This window comes from Balaenoptera musculus, chromosome 9, assembly GCF_009873245.2.
Source record: "Balaenoptera musculus isolate JJ_BM4_2016_0621 chromosome 9, mBalMus1.pri.v3, whole genome shotgun sequence".
Lineage (NCBI taxonomy): Eukaryota > Metazoa > Chordata > Mammalia > Artiodactyla > Balaenopteridae > Balaenoptera > Balaenoptera musculus.
In genome coordinates, this window is record NC_045793.1 from 75,408,143 (window position 1) to 75,429,755 (window position 21,613).

The window sequence follows — 21,613 nt, forward strand, 5'->3', positions numbered from 1 at the left end:
CATTTGGTAATTCCAAGTTTAACTTTTTGAGGAACCACCAAAATGTTTTTCACAGCAGCTGCTCCATTTTATATTCCTCATTTTGTTTTGTGAGGATGAAGTGCAACAGTGTATTTACAGGTGCTCTCTTGACTACAAAGAATTACTATATATGAATTATTAGATTCTGTTTAAGTATAAAACTGTCTTTAGGACTGAAAATCCAGTTAGACATGGAGTGAGAGATGATGTGGATAGATAGATACATAACAAGAGTGAGAGGTGAAATAGTTAACAGTAGAACACACTATAAATGTCTGTTTTTAGGAAGATTGGGATATTCTTTGAGTCAGACCTTGAACCTTGAAATTTTATGTCATACAGAGAAACCAGTCATAACACAAGTAATTGATGGGGGATTTTGGCCATGGCCTCCAGAATTTGTATTATAAAAGTTTGGCTCACACTTCACTAAAGCTAGATTCCAGTCATTTCTGTTGTCAATTTTTAGGTCTTTAACAAATTTTCCTGATACATATGACACCTTATATACATTGTTCAACAGTAAGCTAATTAGGAGAGTGTAAGTAACGATGCAGACATGTTTGATCAGGTCACTTAGTTCTGACTGTTGTCTTAGCTGTTTATGAAAATGGAGGTGTATGTATTCAATTTCAGTGCTGTGGTCAGGTGGAAGATTTAAAAATCTTTTATGTGTTTCTTAGTTTACATGCTTTCTAATGGACTCTTTATGTTTCCAAGATGAATAAAAGCAAATGTGCTATTCTGCCTTTTTTCTATAAAAATAAAAGTTTGGCTCACTAAGGTTTTTGCAGTATTGAGAATATTAGGCTTTTCAGTATTTCAGAAGTGAGCCACACTCTTAGCTCTGTGTGTGTCTCGATGTCAGTAATTCAGGCTGGTCAGGAGGAAAAATAAGATTTACAGGCAGTTCAAGTTGCTCGTGGAGGGTAACAATGTCCCAGTTTTGTTTTAATTTAAGCAATTTGTGAGAGTTGCTGTTTCTCCTTCATAATCATTAGCAGTCATAACATTTCCCAAAACTTGCCTGTGCTTGGTTTGATGCTAAAAAAGCCCCTAGGCGTGGCTGTGTCCTCACACCCTATCTATAGTGTGCTCTGAAGCTGGATTACACTTCTAATCCATAGATTTTATCAAGTCCCTTCCCTGTTAAGAAACCTTCATTGACTGCCTCTAGCCTCAGAATCCTGTCCAGTTTCTGTAGAGCACACACTCTCACCCCATCCTGCATTGGAAATCTTACCTCACGGGATGTTGAGGGGTCTCACCCTCATCTCTGCCTGTGGAAATCCAGTCATTGTTTTGCGCCTCTGATGCAGTGTGAGTTCCTTGAGTGGATCAGTATCAGTTCAACTTTGGAGGTCATCTGATCTTTTGGTTTTCAATGAAAGTTTATTTTTATCCAGTGGAAGCTTCTTTGGAATCCCCAAATATAAAGCAGGTAACAGCAGGTCTAGTGTCGTTGAAGAAGGTTAAGGTTAAGGAGCCTGAACCCACTGATGTGACCTCTTCAAGTCTTCTCTCCCGTGGCCCCGAAGGGACTCCCTGTGACATTTAGGTTCCATGGGGTCAATTGGAAATGCAAAGTGACACTCTGGACAGATGAGGATGCAGAGTTTTGATGAGAAGAAGGATGGAAGAGCAAGATAAAAACAAGGAACTTTAGAGCTCAAGTCTTTTAGTTCCTGGCCTGGTTGGGTATTGCTGTCATGACACCATGTTGCCTCCCAAGCATTTTAATTCCATAACATATAGACCTCCTGATCGAAGTTAACACATTCTGTCATGTAGAATAGTTATTTTGTGTGCCTCTCATTCACTCTGACAGATGATACAACAGTTTCAATCTGAAGAATGTGTTTTATCTTTGTAGCCCTCCTCCACCACTCAGATACGATTTATACTTAGCACAGTGCACTCTTCATAATTGGCAGTTACCAAATCATTCATCAGATATTTATCAGGGTTACAAAATAGTCTTTAGAACCGATTTTTGTGCTTCAGCGACACAAGTAGAGTCCCATCACCATGGGTGGTTTTGTGTGACAAAACAATTTCAGTGTCCTGGGAGATGACACAGAGAAACAATGCTTTCTTAGTCTGGACACAAGGAATGCTTTTCAACAGCAGTTAAGCACAAGGGCTCTTCAAAGAAAGTAAGTTGCTGTTGTCCTAGTTGCATTGTAGTCAGGGACAGCAGAGTTGAGTTGCTACCTGAACAATTCATGGCTGCTTTTGTCCTCCATCAAGTAGGAATTAACCTTCCCTTCCCTTTGCCTCATCTTACTTCAAAAATCCTAGTCATTTAAAATTACCCAAATGTTCAAACTCTCCATCCAGACCAAGTAAAAACACAGCTTTGGGAACCAGAGGAAAACGAAGGATAAGATTGATTCACATTTTCATCTCTGCCCACCAGATTTAGAGCGTCTTTTTTCGCTTGCTAAATTGCTAAACATGGCTCCACTTCTAGTTGTTAGATCAGCAAAGTCATTTTCAGAGCACTTTAATGTTATTAAAGTGCTCTGAAAATGTAAATAGTAAAACAGTTTGGAAATTTCTGTTTATTTTGAAAAGGTTTTCATTTATGCTGAGGTAAATCTTATACCAGAGGACAGCTCTGGTTTACGCTTGGAAGATGTGACTCCAAAGGTGCCAGTGGGATTCAGCCTGGCTCTAGGCCTTTTAGAGCTTTTGGGGGATAAACCCTTTCTCTTAGACAAGAATGAAAGGATGTCATGAGTTAGCGGAAAGAGATTCGAAAAATTTAATCCTGTGGAGTAGATTTGTTTTAGGTATTGAAGTAACTTCCCATTTGTTCCTTTGTTTTTGTAGGAATTACCTGAAAGATGGAAAACTACCAAAAAGATCGCAGCAACTGTCAGACATGAAGTCTCACCTCTCCAAAATGCAGAAGTCACTCTTATAAGGAAAAAATGTATTTTGTTTGATGTAAGCTAGCTAACAAGCTTTGTGGTTTTCTGTTTTTTGGGGTTTTTTTTTTAAAGAAAGGTTTTATAAGGCTAATTGAAGCTATTTGAGATTCACTTTCAGTTTTTTTTCTTCCCTGATCAGGAGAAGCAGGCGGAGTTCAGAGAGCGATTCAGACTCTATGCTCCTCTTCGTTTTAATGCAGAAAATCCATATAGAGTACTTGATAAGGTAATGCTGATCTCAATTATCTTGTGTGTTATAATAGCTATTTCAAAAAATAAATTTGGACACTGAGGTACTGCTATATTTTGCCTTAGTTTTGCAATTAGTTATGCGTTGAGAATTAACTATTTAAAACCCAGTTACAATTTTCCCCAAGTAAAATATATTGTGATTTAAATCATGTCTCTCCAGAAATTATATTGTGATTTAAATCATGTCATCATCAAAGTACTCATACTAGTGAAACTAACAAATACTATTATTTTTCATTTTATTTTATTCTACTTTTTTTTTAATTGGAGTAAAATTGGTTTACAATGTTGTGTTGGTTTCTGCTGAACAATGAAGTGAATCAGCTATATGTATACCTGTATCCCCTCCCTCTTGGACCTCCCTCCCATCCTCCCCCCATCCCTCCCCCCATCCCTCCCCCCATCCCTCCCATCTAGGTCATCACAGAGCACTGAGCTGAGCTCCCTGTGCTATACAGCAGGTTCCCATTAGCTATCTATTTTACACATGGTAGTGTATTTATGTCAAACCTAATCTCCCAATTCATCCCACCCTCCCCTTCCCCGCCGTGTCCACATGTCCATTCTCTACATCTACGTCTCTATTCCTACCCTACAAATAGGTTCATCTGTACCATTTTTCTAGATTCCACATATATGCGTTGATATACGATATTTGTTTTTCTCTTGACATATAAACACTTTATACATCAAGAACTTTATTAAACATATTATTTACATTATTTCTTTCAGTTCTTGCAATATCTCTCTGATACAGCTTCTATTCTCCTTTTTTTAGATAAAGAAACAATCATGTATAATTGAGTAACTTGTTGGAGATAACAGTTAGTGACAGAATCAGTATTAAAATTCTAGCTGTCTACTTTTTTTTTTTTAATGAGGAATATTAACCATTATACTATTTCCCATGTGATACTTTGTTAGTAACTCTTAATCCTAGTAAGGAAAGCCCGTAACTTTTTCTTTTTTTTTCTCTGATTTATGTTTACTGCCTCATCCTATACTTGCTCCTTAGGCCTGATTCCGTGTCCTCTCCCCTACCCCCGACTACACATTGTATCTGCCCCCATGCCCACTCCCCAAGTATGTGTTATATGGTTTTCTGGAGGTGGCTAGTGTTTCAGGGAGTTTCAAATGAATGCCCATAATTTAATCTTAATTCTGGATACAAATATTATTGAGTCATTTAATCCTAGGTTATAATGAACTACTTTATTATAATTGACTACAAGAATGACTATAATAGGCAAATAATCTGAAAATGGTGACTAATTCATGAGGATTGAAAAAATGTTTTAAACGTTTATTAGAAAAATAATATCTTTTGTTTCTGTAAGAATTCTTAACCTAGCAGCCAAAATGAGAAAGTGACTTTGAAGTTTGCATTGGGGGCTGGGAATTCTTCTGAGTTCATCTAGGCTGCCATCCCGATTTGACTTCATGCTGGAGATAGCCTTTCCTCCTTAGACTGCTGTAAAACTTGGAACTGACAGTTTTTACTTCTCTTTCCAAATTTTGGATTGAATTTAGTTTTAACTGCTTTCAGCCATTCAGAAAACACCATTCAATAGCATGAGGTCTTCTCTTTCACTTGGCTAAAGAAAAGTGGTTAATATATTCACTGAAAAGGGAGTTGGTTAGAGTATGCGAATAGAGTTGTTTTTTTTTAAAAGATTATATCTAAACTGCAGGTGGTCTGAACAGATTGTGGATATGGAGACATTTTTACTTGACTAACTAATGTGCTGTGTGTAAACATTTACTGCAGTTATCATTTATTGACTCCTACCATTTGCATGCTATAGTGTAACACCATATAGTTACATATTTAAAAGGCAGATATTTATCATACCTACAAAATGTGTTGAGGATGTTTTGAATATAGTAGGACTCGGTTACCTTTATCTTGAAGTCATTTTCTTGTGTGTTTGTTCAGCAAGCATATCTAGTGTTTAACTAGATTCAGCCAAAGTCTTGTATATGTTTGTTCTGGGCTGGTATGGTAGGTCCTAGTACTCAAGGCACCTCACTCCAAAAGATGGAAACCATTGACCCTCCAGGAACAGGGGAGTGGTGTAGTAAATCTCTCCTTTTATAACTGATACCTTGGTAAATTTATATTGTGTGCTATTGTTTCTTCATAGCCAAAGATACAGTGAACAGTTGAATTAAAATAACTGGATCTGTATTTCTAGGAATAATTGAATTAGTATAACTAATAGGAAAAATAATTAAAAATAAATAAAAGGGCTGTTGGCTCTGGGGAGTATGGTTGACTAGACATTTTGAAAATCCATCTTGTAAAACAGATGCTGAAACATGTTCACAAATATGTGACTTTAAATCTATTGCTGAACTCCCAAGAAAGCAAGAGGCAGGGAAATAGAGTAGCTGAAACCAGGATGGAAAGCAGTGGGAAACATAAAAGGCTGTGCTGCTGTAGGGGCAAATCAAAGTAGCAGAACTCTAGAACTTTGTGATTAACCCTTTCAAGGCAAACTAGGAGATGCTTTTAAGAGGTTACACGCTTAGTGAAAGGGTGGGCTGGGAAAAATCTGCAGCCTGCACAGGGAGCCTATGAGATGACCCATCAGACCTTGCTCTGAATAGGGCGAAAAAAATAGAAAAGGATCCTCTGGGAATTGGTAAACATAGGCCTGTTCTCCCAAGGGTTATGGTGTAATTTTATACTACCCCTATGGTTAAGGAATTTCCAGGCTAGGAAACTGATATGGTTACAAGTAGCTCTTCTTAGCACATAGTAGAAGCAAATCCAAATCTTCTCTGGGTAGAAGAGAATAAGGTGCTCTTATTCTAATCTCCTCAGGGGTCCAACAGATTAAATTCAGTTAAATTTGAGTTTACAATAAAACAAACACACCATCATGCATAAGGGCCAACAGAAAGAGTAAACCACAGATACAGACCCATATGAAATGTCAGATATTAGAAGACATTTATTGGGACTTCCCTGGTGGTCCAGTGGTTAGGATGCCATGCTTCCACTGCACAGGGCATGGGTTCGATCCCTGGTCAGGGAACTAAGATCCTGCATGTGGCACAGCCAAAAAAAGAAGAAGAAGAAGAAGACATGTATTCAGGAAATAAAAGATAACATTGAAAAAAATGAGCAAGTTCTCAGTTTTGAGACTATCAAAAATGATCAACTGAGTTTGAAAAAGGGCCAGAAACTTATGGAAATGAAAAATAAAAGATACAACTCAGCAGGGGTTAAAGAACTAACTGAAAAGAGGATTAGTGAAATGCAAATGACATTGGAAGAACTCACTTAGAAGGCAGCACATAGGTGAAAGGAGATGCAAAATACAAAAGAGATTAAGAGACAGAGTAAGAAGTTCAAATGATGTCTAACTCTTTTACTCAGACTTCCTGGAAGAGAGAATACACAGAATATTAGACAAGCAATAGAGATGTAGTAGCTGAGATTTTTCTAGAACTGCTCAAAGCATGAATCAATAGATTGAGGAAATTCACTGACCGCCAACCAGGATAAATACAAAGTCAACATCTAGACACATCACAATGAACTACAGAATACCAAAGGCAAAGAGAAGACCTTTAAAGCAACCAGACAGAAAAGACAGATTACCTGTTAGAAATGATGACTGGGCTAAGAGCATATTTATCATCAGCAACAATGGAAGCCAAAAGGTAGTGGATGATTTTTTCCCAATTCTCCTGTGTAAAATTATATTTCAATAACAAGAGCATATTTCAGATAAACAAAGATAGTGCATTAACCACCAACAAATCATCACTGAAATAAGTTCCAGTGTGTATATTTCAAGAAAAGAGAGGACAAACAAAGCCAAATTTGATTCTCAATATAATTAGAAAAGACTAGTTATATTGACAAATCTCTGTTGGAGAATCCACAATCTTAGGAATAAATAGGGAATGATAGTACAGAAAGAGCAGAAATTCAAAAGATCGTAGAATACAATCAATAAGAAATTTAAAATTTAAGCAAAATGGATACATTTCTGGAAAAATATAATTTACTAAAAGTATCTCAAGAAGTAACACAGGGACTTCCCTGGTGGCACAGTGGTTAAGAATCTGCCTTCCAATGCAGGGGACACGGGTTCGAGCCCTGGCCCAGGAAGATCTCACATGCCACAGAGCGACTAACCCCGTGCGCCACAAGTACGGAGCCTGTGCTCTAGAGCCTGCAAGCCACAGCTACTGAGCCTGCACGCCTAGAGCTGGTGCTCCACAACAAGAGAAGCCACCACAATGAGCAGCCCGCGCACCTCAACGAAAAGTAGCCCCCGCTCGCTGCAACTAGAGAAAGCCTGCGCACAGCAACGAAGACCCAGTGCAGCCAAAAATTGATTAATTAATTAAAAAAAAAAAGAACACAGCTGAATAGTCCTATAACTATGAAAGATTAACCAGTAGGAAAATAAAAAGATAAACCATTAATTTAAAACAGAGAGAACAGCAGGCCCTGATAGCATTACAGGTTAATTCCAAGAAGCTTTCAAGAAACAGATCTCATTCATATGATTCCAGAGACCGGAAGAAGAATGAACACTCAAAAATTACTCTGTGAAGCATGTCTTATTTTTGTGAAAGGACAGTATGAGAAAGGAAAAATGATAAGCCATTCTTTTTCTTTTTTTCTTTTTATAAATTTATTTATTTACTTTTGGTTGCATTGGGTCTTCAAAGCTGCACGCAGCCTTTGTCTCTAGTTGCTGCCTTCTTTGTTGTGCGCTGGCTTCTCATTGCAGTGGCTTATCTTGTTGCGGAGCATGGGCTCCAGGCATGCGGGCTCAGTAGTTGTGGCTCGCGGGCTCTAGAGCGCAGGCTCAGTAGTTGTGGTGCACGGGCTTAGTCGCTCCGTGGCATGTGGGATCTTCCTGCACCAGCGATCGAACCCATGTTCCCTGCATTGGCAGGTGGATTCTCAACCACTGCACCACCAGGGAAGTCCTGATAAGCCACTCTTTTTGGTACACATAGATGCAAACTAACTAAACAAAATGTAATCAAATAATCCAATTTATAAATAGGTTGGGTTCATTCCAGGGAAATGTTTAACATTAGAAAATGAATATAATTTATCATATTTACAGATTAAGAGAAAAGTCATATAATCATCTTAAGAAATGCCAAAAGATCTTTAGGTATCATTCAACATTCATTCATGATAGAAACTCTTGGAAGACATTTTTAACCCATTAAAGGATAACGAAACTCTGTATAAACCATTTATACCAGGGGGCATAAAAATCCTAGTAACATTAGTGCTAATGGTGAAATACAGGAAAATCCTACATAACCATCAGCAGTAGAATAAATTAATTGTAGTTTATTCATACTAGGTAGTACTACAAAGTAGTAGAAATGAATGAACTTCATACATACTCTTCATGAATATGTAGATGTACCTCAAAAATAAATATTGAAATGTCTTAATATATAGTATAAAACTATTCATATAAATTTTAAGACATAAATTTTAACGGTTTAGCATTTAGCAGTACAAACATGTAGTGAAAATATTATAAAATCAGTAGTAGTAAATAAAAATTTAGTGATTATATTTGTAGTGGGAAGGAGAGGGATAAAATTAAGAAGGTCATTAAAAGTTATTAGTAAAATAGTATTTCCTAAGCTGGATGGTGTGTATGCACACAGCCACGCCCTTTTATGTGTATGGAATTTTTCTAATAACATTAGTAAAACTAAGAGAATTGCAGTTAATGTTTATAAAAGTATTACATGTGAAATGAAACATATAACCTGTATCATGAAAGAATGTTAGAGTCCTAATATCCTAATTTACATAGTAGGAAATTAAGAGAGTTGAAAGTGGATAAATGATTAACCGTGGGTATTTAAAGTTAAAAAGAAACTCAAAAAAACTAAATAGAAATTTGGGGTATTGAGAGGACGTTGGGAGAAAATGTAAAGTGGAAAAACAAAGTTAAATCCTTTGTTTGCAAAGCCAGTTAGGTTTGTAATGTCTAAACTTGATAAATCAAGAAGGAGCAACTTGTGCACAGAGCTGAGAGTTTGAGAAACAGCCCCCAGAAGAACTGGAGAGAGTGCCTGTGTTTCCAGCTTTTCCTGCATTGCAAGCTCTTCCGTACTCCTTGCACTTGACCATATTAATACACTACTATGTTAATAAAAACTAAAAATAAGAGTTGGTTTATCAAGAAAGAAAAAGATGAGTCAGCTTATATTTGGTGTAAAACATAAACTGTTGTACATCGATGGGATGGTTAGGGGAGGGAGCCTTGGTAAATATAATCATATGGTGAAATTTCTCATACTGTGCTATGTTCTGTGTATTGATAATCTCTAGGGTAGTTGTTAAAGCTGAAAGTTCTTTTTTTTAAAGAAGTGATTTATTCTTTTTTTTTTTTTAAACATCTTTATTGGAGTATAATTGCTTTACAGTGGTGTGTTAGTTTCTGCTTTATAACAAAGTGAATCAGTTATACATATACATATGTTCCCATATCTCTTCCCTCTTGCATCTCCCTCCCTCCCACCCTCCCTATCCCACCCCTCTAGGTGGTCACAAAGCACCGAGCTGATCTCCCTGTGCTGTGCGGCTGCTTTCCACTAGCTATCTATTTTACATTTGGTAGTGTATATATGTCCATGACACTCTCTCACCCTGTCACATCTCACCCCTCCCCCTCCCCATATCCTCAAGTCCATTCTCTAGTAGGTCTGTGTCTTTATTCCCGTCTTGCCACTAGGTTCTTCATGACCTTTTTTTTTTTTTCCTTAGATTCCATATATATGTGTTAGCATACTGTATTTGTTTTTCTCTTTCCGACTTACTTCACTCTGTATGACAGACTCTAACTCCATCCACCTCATTACAAATACCTCCATTTCATTTCTTTTTATGGCTGAGTAATATTCCATTGTATATATGTGCCACATCTTCTTTATCCATTCATCCGATGATGGACACTTAGGTTGCTTCCATGTCCTGGCTATTGTAAATAGAGCTGCAATGAACATTTTGGTACATGACTCTTTTTGAATTATGGTTTTCTCAGGGTATATGCCCAGTAGTGGGATTGCTGGGTCATATGGTAGTTCTATTTTTAGTTTCTTAAGGAAACTCCATACTGTTCTCCATAGTGGCTGTATCAATTTACATTCCCACCAACAGTGCAAGAGAGTTCCCTTCTCTCCACACCCTCTCCAGTATTTATTGTTTGTAGATTTTTTTGATCATGGCCATTCTGACTGGTGTGAGATGATATCTCATTGCAGTTTTGATTTGCATTTCTCTAATGATTAATTATGTTGAGCATCCTTTCATGTGTTTGTTGGCAATCTGTATATCTTCTTTGGAGAAATGTCTATTTAGGTCTTCTGCCCATTTTTGGATTGGGTTGTTTGTTTTTTTGTTATTGAGCTGCATGAACTGCTTGTAAATCTTGGAGATGAATCCTTTGTCAGTTGCTTCATTTGCAAATATTTTCTCCCATTCTGAGGGTTGTCTTTTTGTCTTGTTTATGGTTTCCTTTGCTGTGCAAAAGCTTTTAAGTTTCATTAGGTCCCATTTGTTTATTTGTGTTTTTATTTCCATTTCTCTAGGGGCTGGGTCAAAAAGGACCTTGCTGTGATTTATGTCATAGAGTGTTCTGCCTATGTTTTCCTCTAAGAGTTTTATAGTGTCTGGCCTTACACTTAGGTCTTTAATCCACTTTGACTTTATTTTTGTGTATGGTGTCAGGGAGTGTTCTAATTTCATACTTTTACATGTACCTGTCCAATTTTCCCAGCACCACTTATTGAAGAGACTGTCTTTTCTCCATTGTATATGCTTGCCTCCTTTATCAAAATAAGGTGACCATATGTGCGTGGGTTTATCTCTGGGCTTTCTATCCTGTTCCATTGATCTATATTTCTGTTTTTGTGCCAGTACCAAACTGTCTTGATTACTGTAGCTTTGTAATATAGTGTGAAGTCAGGGAGCCTGATTCCTCCAGCTCCATTTTTCGTTCTCAAGATTGCTTTGGCTATTCAGGGTCTTTTGTGTCTCCATACAAATTGTGAAATATTTTCTTCTAGTTCTGTGAAAAATGCCAGTGGTAGTTTGATAGGGATTGCATTGAATCTGTAGATTGCTTTGGGTAGTAGAGTCATTTTCACAATGTTGATTCTTCCAATCCAAGAACATAGTATATCTCTCCATGTATTTGTATCCTCTTTAATTTCTTTCATCAGTGTCCTATAATTTTCTGCATACAGGTCTTTTGTCTCCTTAAGTAGGTTTATTCCTAGATATTTTATTCTTTTTGTTGTAATGGTAAACGGGAGTGTTTTCTTAATTTCACTTTCAGATTTTTCATCATTAGTATATAGGAATGCAAGAGATTTCTGTGCATTAATTTTGTATCCTACTACTTTACAAAATTCATTGATTAGCTCTAGTAGTTTTCTGGTAGCATCTTTAGGATTCTCTATGTATAGTATCATGTCATCTGCAAACAGTGACAGCTTTACTTCTTGTTTTCCAATTTGGATTCCTTTTATTTCTTTTTCTTCTCTGATTGCTGTGGCTAACACTTCCAAAACTATGTTGAATAATAGTGGTGAGAGTGGGCAACCTTGTCTTGTTCCTGATCTTAGTGGAAATGGTCCCAGTTTTTCACCATTGAGGACGATGTTGGCTGTGGGTTTGTCATATATGGCCTTTATTATGTTGAGGAAAGTTCCCTCTATGCCTACTTTCTGCAGAGCTTTTATCATAAATGGGTATTGAATTTTGTTGAAAGCTTTCTCTGCATCTATTGAGATGATCATATGGTTTTTCTCCTTCAATTTGTTAATATGATGTATCACGTTGATTGATTTGCGTACATTGAAGAATCCTTGCATTCCTGGAATAAACCCCACTTGATCATGGTGTATAATCCTTTTAATGTGCTGTTGCATTCTGTTTGCTAGTATTTTGTTGAGGATTTTTGCATCTATGTTCATCAGTGATATTGGCCTGTAGTTTTCTTTCTTTGTGACATCTTTGTCTGGTTTTGGTATCAGGGTGATGGTGGCCTCGTAGAATGAGTTTGGGAGTGTTCCTCCCTCTGCAATATTTTGGAAGAATTTGAGAAGGATAGGTGTTAGCTCTTCTCTAAATGTTTGATAGAATTCGCCTGTGAAGCCATCTGGTCCTGGACTTTTGTTTGTTGGAAGATTTTTAATCACAGTTTCAATTTCAGTACTTGTGATTGGTCTGTTCATATTTTCTATTTCTTCCTGGTTCAGTCTCGGCAGGTTGTGCATTTCTAAGAATCTGTCCATTTCTTCCAGGTTGTCCATTTTATTGGCATAGAGTTGCTTGTAGTAATCTCTCATGATCTTTTGTATTTCTGCAGTGTCAGTGGTTACTTCTCCTTTTTCATTTCTAATTCTATTGATTTGAGTCTTCTCCCTCTTTTTCGTGATGAGTCTGGCTAATGGTTTATCAATTTTGTTTATCTTCGTGAAGATCCAGCTTTTAGTTTCATTGATTTTTGCTATTGTTTCCTTCATTTCTTTTTCATTTATTTCTGATCTGATCTTTATGATTTCTTTCCTTCTGCTAGCTTTGGGGTTTTTTTGTTCTTCTTTCTCTAATTGCTTTAGGTGCAAGTTTAGGTTGTTTATTCGAGGTGTTTCCTGTTTCTTGATGTAGGCTTGTATTGCTATAAACTTCCCTCTTAGAACTGCTTTTGCTGCATCCCATAGGTTTTGGGTCGTCGTGTCTCCACTGTCATTTGTTTCTAGGTATTTTTTGATTTCCCCTTTGATTTCTTCAGTGATCACTTCGTTATTAAGTAGTGTATTGTGTAGCCTCCATGTGTTTGTATTTTTTACAGATCTTTTCCTGTAATTGATATCTAGTCTCATAGCATTGTGGTCGGAAAAGATACTTGATACGATTTCAATTTTCTTAAATTTACCAGGGCTTGATTTGTGACCCATGATATGATCTATCCTGGAGAATGTTCCATGAGCACTTGAGAAAAATGTGTATTCTATTGTTTTTGGGTGGAATGTCCTATAAATATCAATTAAGTCCATCTTGTTTAATGTATCATTTAAAGCTTGTGTTTCCTTATTTATTTTCATTTTGGATGATCTGTCCATTGGTGAAAGTGGGGTGGGTGTTCAAGTCCCCTACTATGATTGTGTTACTGTCGATTTCCCCTTTTATGGCTGTTAACATTTGCCTTATGTATTGAGGTGCTCCTATGTTGGGTGCATAAATATTTACAATTGTTATACCTTCCTCTTGGATCAATCCCTTGATCATTATATAGTGTCCTTCTTTGTCTCTTGTAATAGTTTTTATTTTAAAGTCTATTTTGTCTGATATGAGAATTGTTACTCCAGCTTTCTTTTGATTTCCATTTGCATGGAATATCTTTTTCCATCCCCTCGCTTTCAGTCTGTATGTGTCTCTAGGTCTGAAGTGGGTCTCTTGTAGACAGCATATATATGGGTCTTGTTTTTGTATCCATTCAGCCAGTCTGTGTCCTTTGGTGGGAGCATTTAATCCATTTACATTTAAGGTAATTATCGATATGTATGTTCCTATTCCCATTTTCTTAAATATTTTGGGTTTGTTATTGTAGGTGTTTTCCTTCTCTTGTGTTTCTTGCCTAGAGAAGTTCCTTTAGCATTTGTTGTAAAGCTGGTTTGGTGGTGCTGAACTCTCTCAGCTTTTGCTTGTCTGTAAAGGTTTTAATTTCTCCATCAAATCTGAATGAGATCCTTGCTGGGTAGAGTAACCTTGGTTGTAGGTTTTTCTCCTTTATCACTTTAAGTATATCCTGCCACTCCCTTTTGGCTTGCAGAGTTTCTGCTGAAAGATCAGCTGTTAACCTTATGGGGATTCCCTTGTGTGTTATTTGTTGTTTTTCCCTTGCTGCTTTTAATATTTTTTCTTTATATTTAATTTTTGATAGTTTGATTAATATGTGTCTTGGCATGTTTCTCCTTGGATTTATCCTGTATGGGACTCTCTGTGCTTCCAGGACTTGATTAACTATTTCCTTTCCCATATTAGGGAAGTTTTCAACTATAATCTCTTCAAATATTTTCTCAGTCCCTTTCTTTTTCTCTTCTTCTCTTGGGACCCCTATAATTCGAATGTTAGTGCGTTTAATGTTGTCTCAGAGGTCTCTGAGACTGTCCTCAGTTCTTTTCATTCTTTTTTCTTTATTCTGCTCTGCAGTAGTTATTTCCACTATTTTATCTTCCAGGTCATTTATCCATTCTTCTGCCTCAGTTATTCTGCTATTGATCCCATCTAGAGTATTTTTAATTTCATTTATTGTGTTTTTCATCGTTGCTTGTTTCCTCTTTAGTTCTTCTACGTCCTTGTTAAGTGTTTCTTGCATTTTGCCTATTCTATTTCCAAGATTTTGGATCATCTTTACTATCATTATTCTGAATTCTTTTTCAGGTAGACTGCCTATTTCCTCTTCATTTGTTAGGTCTGGTGTGTTTTGACCCTGCTCCTTCACCTGCTGTGTGTTTTTTTGTCTTCTTATTTTGCTTATCTTACTGTGTTTGGGGTCTCCTTTTCACAGGCTACAGGTTCGTAGTTCCCGTTGTTTTTGGTAACTGTCCCCAGTGGCTAAGGTTGGTTCAGTGGGTTGTGTAGGCTTCCTGGTGGAGGAGACTACTGCCTGTGTTCTGGTGAATGAGGTTGGATCTTGTCTTTCTGGTGGGCACATCCACGTCTGGTGGTGTGTTTTTGGGTGTGTGTGGCCTTATGATTTTAAGCAGCCTCTCTGCTAATGGATGGGGCTGTGTTCCTGTCTTGCTAGTTGTTTGGCATAGGGTGTCCAGCACTGTAGCTTGCTGGTCGTTGAATGAAGCTGGGTCTTGATGTTGAGATGGAGATCTCTGAGAGATTTTCGCTGTTTGGTATTACGTTGAGCTGGGAGGTCTTTTGTGGACCAGTGTTCTGAAGTTGGCTCTCCCATCTCAGAGGCACAGCCCTGATGCCTGGCTGGAGCACCAGGAGCCTTTCATCCACATGGCTCAGAATAAAAGGGAGAAAAAAATAGAAAGAAAGAAAGAAAGAGGATAAAATAAAATAAAATAAAACTATTATAATAAAAAATAAGAAAAAAAATAAGAATAAATTTATTAAGAAAAAAATTTTTTTAATTTTTAAAAATAGAATTTATTAATTTTTTGTAATAAAAAATAAGAAAAAAATTAAGAAAAAATTTATTAAGAAATTTTTTTTAATTTTTAAAAATAAAAAATATGAAAAAACTTATTAAAAAATTTTTTTTGATTTCTAAAAATAGAAAATAAGGGAAAAATTATTAAGAAAACATTTATTAGGAAAAAAAATTTTTTTAAGTAAAAAAAGAAAAGAAAAAAAACGGACGGACCAAACCCTAGGACTAATGGTGAAAGCAAAGCTATACAGACAAAATCTCCCCCTGAAGCATACACATATATGCTCACAAAAAAAGGAAAAGGGGAAAAATTAATATATCCTGCTCCCAAAGTCCACCTCCTGAATTTGGGATGATTCGTTGTCTATTCAGGTATTCAACAGATGCAGGCACATCAAGTTGTTTGTGGAGCTTTAATCCGCTGCTTCTGAGGCTGCTGGGAGAGATTTCCCTTTCTCTTCTTTGTTCGCACAGCTCCCAGGGTTCAACTTTGGATTTGGACCCGCCTCTGCGTGTAGGTCGCCTGAGGGCGTCCGTTCCCCGCCCAGACAGAACGGGGTTAATGGAGCAGCTGCTTGGGGGGCTCTGGCTCACTCAGGATGGTGGGAAGGAGGGGTACGGAGTGCCGGACGAGCCTGCGGCGGCAGCGGCCGGCATGACGTTGCACCAGCCTGAGGCGCCGTGCGTTCTCCCAGGGAAGTTGTCCCCGGATCACGGGAGCCTGGCCGTGGTGGGCTGCAGTGGCTCCTGGGAGGGGCGGTGTGGAGAGTGACCTGTGGTCGCACACAGGCTTTTTGGTGGTGGCAGCAGCAGCCTTAGCGTCTCCTGCCCGTCCCTGGGGTCCGCGCTGATAGCCGCGGCTCGTGCCCGCCTCTGGGGTCTGCGCTGATAGCCGCGGCTCGCGCCCGTCTTTGGAGCTCGTTTGGGCGGCGCTCTGAATCCCCTCTCCTTGCGCGCCGCAAAACAAGGAGGCAAGAAAAAGTCTCTTGCCTTTTCGGCAGCTGCAGACTTTTTCCTGGACTCCCTCCCGGCTAGTACCGAAGCCGGAGCCTCAGCTCCCAGCCCCGCCCACCCCGGCGGGTGAGCAGACAAGCCTCTCGGGCTGGTGAGTGCTGCTTGGCACCGATCCTCCGTGTGGGAATCTCTCCGCTTTGCCCTCCGCACCCCTGTTGCTGCGCTCTCCTCCGCGGCTCCGAAGCTTCCCTCCTCTGCCACCCGCAGTCTCCGCCCGCGAAGGGGCTTCCTAGTGTGTGGAAACCTTTCCTGCTTCACAGCTCCCTCCCACTAGTGCAGGTCCTGTCCCTATTCTTTTGTATCTGTTATTTATTTTTTCTTTTGCCCTACCCAAGTACGTGGGGATTTTCTTGCCTTTTGGGAGGTCTGACGTCTTCTGCCAGCGTTCAGTGGGTGTTCTGTAGGAGCAGTTCCACGTGTAGATGTATTTCTACTGTATCTGTGGGAAGGAAGGTGATCTCCGCGTCTTCCTCTAACGCCATCTTTAATCCAGCCTCTGATTTATTCTTAAGTGGAAGTTTCTAGCACCTTGTCTTTTGCTCCCCAGCAAAGTCGTCCCCAGCTGTATGATGAACATCAAGAGGAAAATTTGTATTCATAGAAATTTGATACCAGAGCAGATTTTGCTGAAATAATGTATAGGGAGGGTATTGATAACATTACTGTATTTACTGATCGTCTACTCTAACTTTTTTGAGTAGTTGTGAGTTTGCTCATCTAAAGCCCCTATTTTACCAATAATTATACTTCAGATTTCTTTCTATTTTTTTTTTTAAAAATCAAAGTTGTAAATGTTGACATAACCAGAGCTACACAATGCTGTGGCTCTTCTTCTCTGGCAGTTCATTGGTTATTAAGTGTGTTTGTGTGCATGTGTATGTGTTTTCTCCTTAGGCAAATCAAGAGCTTGAGGCATTAGAAGAAGAAATGTTGCAGATGCAAGAATCTACTCATCTTTTTGAAGTGGCTCTTCCAGAGTACAAACAAATGAAGCAGTGTCGCAGAGAGATAACATTGCTCAAGGGGCTCTGGGATGTCATTATTTATGTTAAGGTAAGACACTGCTTTTTGAAAGCATGCTTTTTTTCTTTTAGTATTTCTTTTGTATAAGTATGCGATTTTTAGTGTCTCTATCATTCTATTTGGGTTTTATAGTGTCTTAAAATATGTGGGTATTAGACTTTTTCCCCAGAATTAGAGTTCAGATATCTCTGAATTATCAGTGCTTTTTGTTTGCTGTTCTGAATGAAACTTGGTATTATGAGTTGACTGCTTCAAATCCTTCTTGAGAGTTATGTAGGATATAAACAAAAATTACTATGTACCACACACATCTGGTCACTTGTGCATACAAACTGATGTGTACACCATGGTTATACTTCCGTACGTGTGCATATATAAACAGGCCTAACTAAAAATAAAGTTACTTTGTCTGTGTTCATTAAGTTGCAAACTTAAGTGTGAAAATAAGTTCTAGGAACTAGGCGTATTGCAATATGTGTTATACATTATTTTCTTTGAAGTTAGTTGAAAGCCAGTAAAGAAATATATTAACAAGGCATAGAATATGGTCAAGAAGCTCATGAGAGTTTTGTCTATAACGGATGAAGGTTTTCTTATGAAAGCTTATCTTATATGTAGAATTATAAAAATATGGTATTTAATGGTAACATTATTTATCAATTCATTCAGAGTATTCAGGATTAAATGATAATGATGGTATGTGTATGGAATTTGTCATTGCTAGAAATTAACATATCAGAATGTTTTAGCCTTAGGTTTGACATGTTCTGACAACTTTTTTGTTTTTGTGGTGGGGCAGTTTTGACAGGTGCAGTTAATACTTAAATAATTGACTTTCCCCTGGATGGTGGAGTCACTGTGTATCATCAGTTTAGATATTTTGCTGCAGAGACTTGCTTTCACCAAATGTTGTTGACACTTTTATCTGCTTGTGCGTTTTCAGAGAAGCATTGATAATTGGACTAAAACCCAGTGGAGACAGATTAATGTGGAACAGATGGATGTGGAACTCAGAAGGTTTGCCAAGGCAAGTTCCATAACTGTCTGCGACGACGATTTATCTTCCTCAGCACCACCTTCTTCCATCTTCCCTAACCTAGTGTCTGCTGTGCTGGACCGCATGTCCTTATTTACTTCAAACAGGATGATTTGAGACAGGATTTTTTTTTTTTTCACTCTCAGCCAGTTGCACTTGTAATCAAGCCTACCTTTCTGTGAATGAGTGGATAAAAGCATATTAGGGCTAATGAATTGATGAGCAGTGGCTATCATCAGGCGCTGCCTATGGCTGTCTAGAATGGAGGTGGGGAGGTGAAGAGCAGGGCTGAGGGGTTAGGCTTACGAAAGCTGTCGAATTCTTTCCCTAGCAGCTGTAAGCGTACTGTATCTTCAGAGGTACCTTTCGGTTGTGGACTTTGGGGCAACTAGTTGGGGTACCTTGTGGATGTGTATGGAATACTGTGATCTTTGTTCTTATTACTGCCCACTCCAATATCGCAAGGGGGCTCAATGTAACAGAACTGAGCTTTTTTTTTTTTTTTGTAAACTTTGGGATTTTATTTATTTATTTATTTTTTTATGGCTGTGTTGGGTCTTCGTTGCTGTGCGAGGGCTTTCTCTAGTTGCAGCAAGTGGGGGCCACTCTTCATCGCGGTGCACGGGCCTCTCACTATCGTGGCCTCTCTTGTTGTGGAGCACAGGCTCCAGACGCGCAGGCTCAGTAATTGTGGCTCACGGGCCTAGTTGCTCCGTGGCATGTGGGATCTTCCCAGACCAGGGCTCGAACCTGTGTCCCCTGAACTGGCAGGCAGATTCTCAATGACTGCGCCACCAGGGAAGCCCCAGAACTGAGCTTTTTTGAACTTTGTGCTTTGATAGCTAGTCCCCACGGCCCTGTGCCCTCTGAAGAGAGTAAAGCCTCTTTGGATAAAGCCAAATGCATGTTTGGATAAAGCCAAACACGTAGCCATGAAAGGCAGTTCAGAAGTAGCCGGGCCTTTTGCTTTCTTCTTGCCCCGGAACATCCTTACCCCGACTCAGTCCTGTGCTCCACTCCAACCAACTCTTCCCATTTTTTTCTGCCCTTTTTATCCTGCTCCCAAGAACCCTAACTAGAACAGCCCATTATTCTTTTGCATGCCCTGGGGTCACTGTGCCTCTTTTCTGTGCTCACTCCCTGCCCGTCTCCTTGCCTAGTGGACTGTCTCACTTCAGAGTGACAGTTTGACCTCCACTCTCAGTTGAAGATATTTTGCCTTTTTTTTTTTTTTTTTTTTTTAAAGAAGTAGCACTGTCCTTTTGTGCTGTGCTGGGATTGTTGTTTTATTAGGGGTTTTCTCATTCACAATTGTTGATGTTGTTCTGTGAGCCAAGAAGACAGCCAAGTCAAGGGCCCTATTTGACACGTCTTAAAATCATGACTATTTAGTTCCAAGGAACAAATGCTCAAAGGTAACCAGCATTTCAGGGCTACCATTTAAACAAGCCAGGTCTTCCGAGGAAAGTGTTAGTAATCCAGGTAACAATCTCAGTTTCCTGCTTATTTATGTTTCTAGAGGAAGCACTCTTCATTGCACATGTCCTGTAAACTCTATTAATTCTCTACACTTAATGACCCTTGGGTTTCCTCATGGGACATCAAGCTAGAACCTGTGAATAAGAAACCAGTGTATCCAAGTGGCTTGTACACAGTGGACTTGTAATATATGAGTGAGTGGATCCTTTTCTGTTTCTCTAGTTTTAGTCTTTAACCTGGGGACTTAAATGTTTTTACTTTCTTCCTATCCAGGGAAATGTAAATTTATTCTTTCAAAGGAGGAAAATGATAAAACATATTATTATTTCGGGGGACCTAGTTTTTTGTCACTTTTCTTTAGGAAATCTGGTCTCTCGATAAGGAAGTCCACGTGTGGGACGCTTACTCAGGCCTGGAAGGCACAGTGAAGGACACGATGACCTCCCTGAGGGCCGTTGCGGAGTTACAGAGCCCTGCCCTCAGAGACAGGCATTGGCACCAGCTGATGAAGGCCACTGGGGTCAGTTTCCTGAGTCTCACTAATTGAATATTTTTGTGACTGAAGTGTTATTCCTTGGTTTACATCATTCAACTGGGATGAAGTGGGATTTGGGAAAAGGTTTCTGGTCAGATGCAAGAGGTCAAGCTCTTTGAGATGTGACCAAGGACTAGACCTGCAGATATTCTAGTTTTAGCCCCTGCTATGGACTAAATGTGTTCCCCCCTCCAACGCCCCCAATTCATATGTTGAAGCCTGAGTTCCTAATGTGATGGTGTTTGGAGATGGGACCTTTGGGAGATAGTTTGGTCATGAGGGTAGAATTCTCATGTATGGGGTCAGTGCCCTTGTAAGGGGATGAAGACCCCAGAGCTTTCTACTCTCTACTATATGAAAATAAAACAAGAAGACAGACATCTGTTAACCAAGAACAGAGCCTTCACCGACAACCCAACCAGGCTGGCACCCCGATCTTGGACTTCCAGCCTCTAGAACTGTGAGAAATAAATGTTTGTTGTTTAAGCCTCCCAGTCTATGGTGTTCTGTTAGAGCAGACAGAAGTGACTAAGATATCCCCCGCCCCTACCAACCTTTTATCTCTTACTGGCTATATGACCTGAAATAAGACACTTAACCATTTTGTTTTGAGTTTTTTATTAATAAAGTGAGAGAGATGCTATCTACTCTCATAATCAGAGGGATCTTGTAAGGATCAAGTAAGATAATGTGAAGGCATTTTATAGAGCATGACATGGCTGCAAAGAATCTTATATTTTGTGGAGAGGATCAGAGAGTATTAGAAGTGAATTTAGGGGGAGAGAGAATTCAGAAATAGTGATTTTTTTGCCCCCACAATTCACTTAATAATGGCATCCTTTTTTGATGGTCTTTTGATGGTTTTTTTTTTTAATTATTTTTTAAGAGATGCATTTTTTTTAAGATTTTTTTTTTTTTTGATGTAGACCATTTTTAAAGTCTTTATTGAATTTGTTACAGTATTGCTTCTGTTTTATGTTTTGATTTTTTGGCCGCGAGGCATGTGGGATCTTAGTTCCCCGACCAGGCATAGAACCCACACCCCTGCATTGGAAGGTGAAGTCTTAACCATTGGACCACCAGAGAAGTCCCAGATGGTTTTTTATTTTATTGCAAAATACAGAAT

General features: G+C 38.8%; 1 protein-coding gene across 1 annotated transcript in view; it reads left to right on the plus strand.

Annotated features, from left to right (window-relative positions):
- The window catches only part of DNAH11 (dynein axonemal heavy chain 11), a 306,796-nt gene that overhangs the window by 47,105 nt on the left and 238,078 nt on the right, over nucleotides 1–21,613 (plus strand). Inside the window, exons 17-21 of the mRNA XM_036864125.1 lie at nucleotides 2,857–2,973; nucleotides 3,097–3,183; nucleotides 17,309–17,467; nucleotides 18,381–18,464; nucleotides 20,314–20,472. Coding sequence (XP_036720020.1) covers nucleotides 2,857–2,973; nucleotides 3,097–3,183; nucleotides 17,309–17,467; nucleotides 18,381–18,464; nucleotides 20,314–20,472 — 606 coding nt within the window. The remainder of the gene's footprint in view (nucleotides 1–2,856; nucleotides 2,974–3,096; nucleotides 3,184–17,308; nucleotides 17,468–18,380; nucleotides 18,465–20,313; nucleotides 20,473–21,613) is intronic.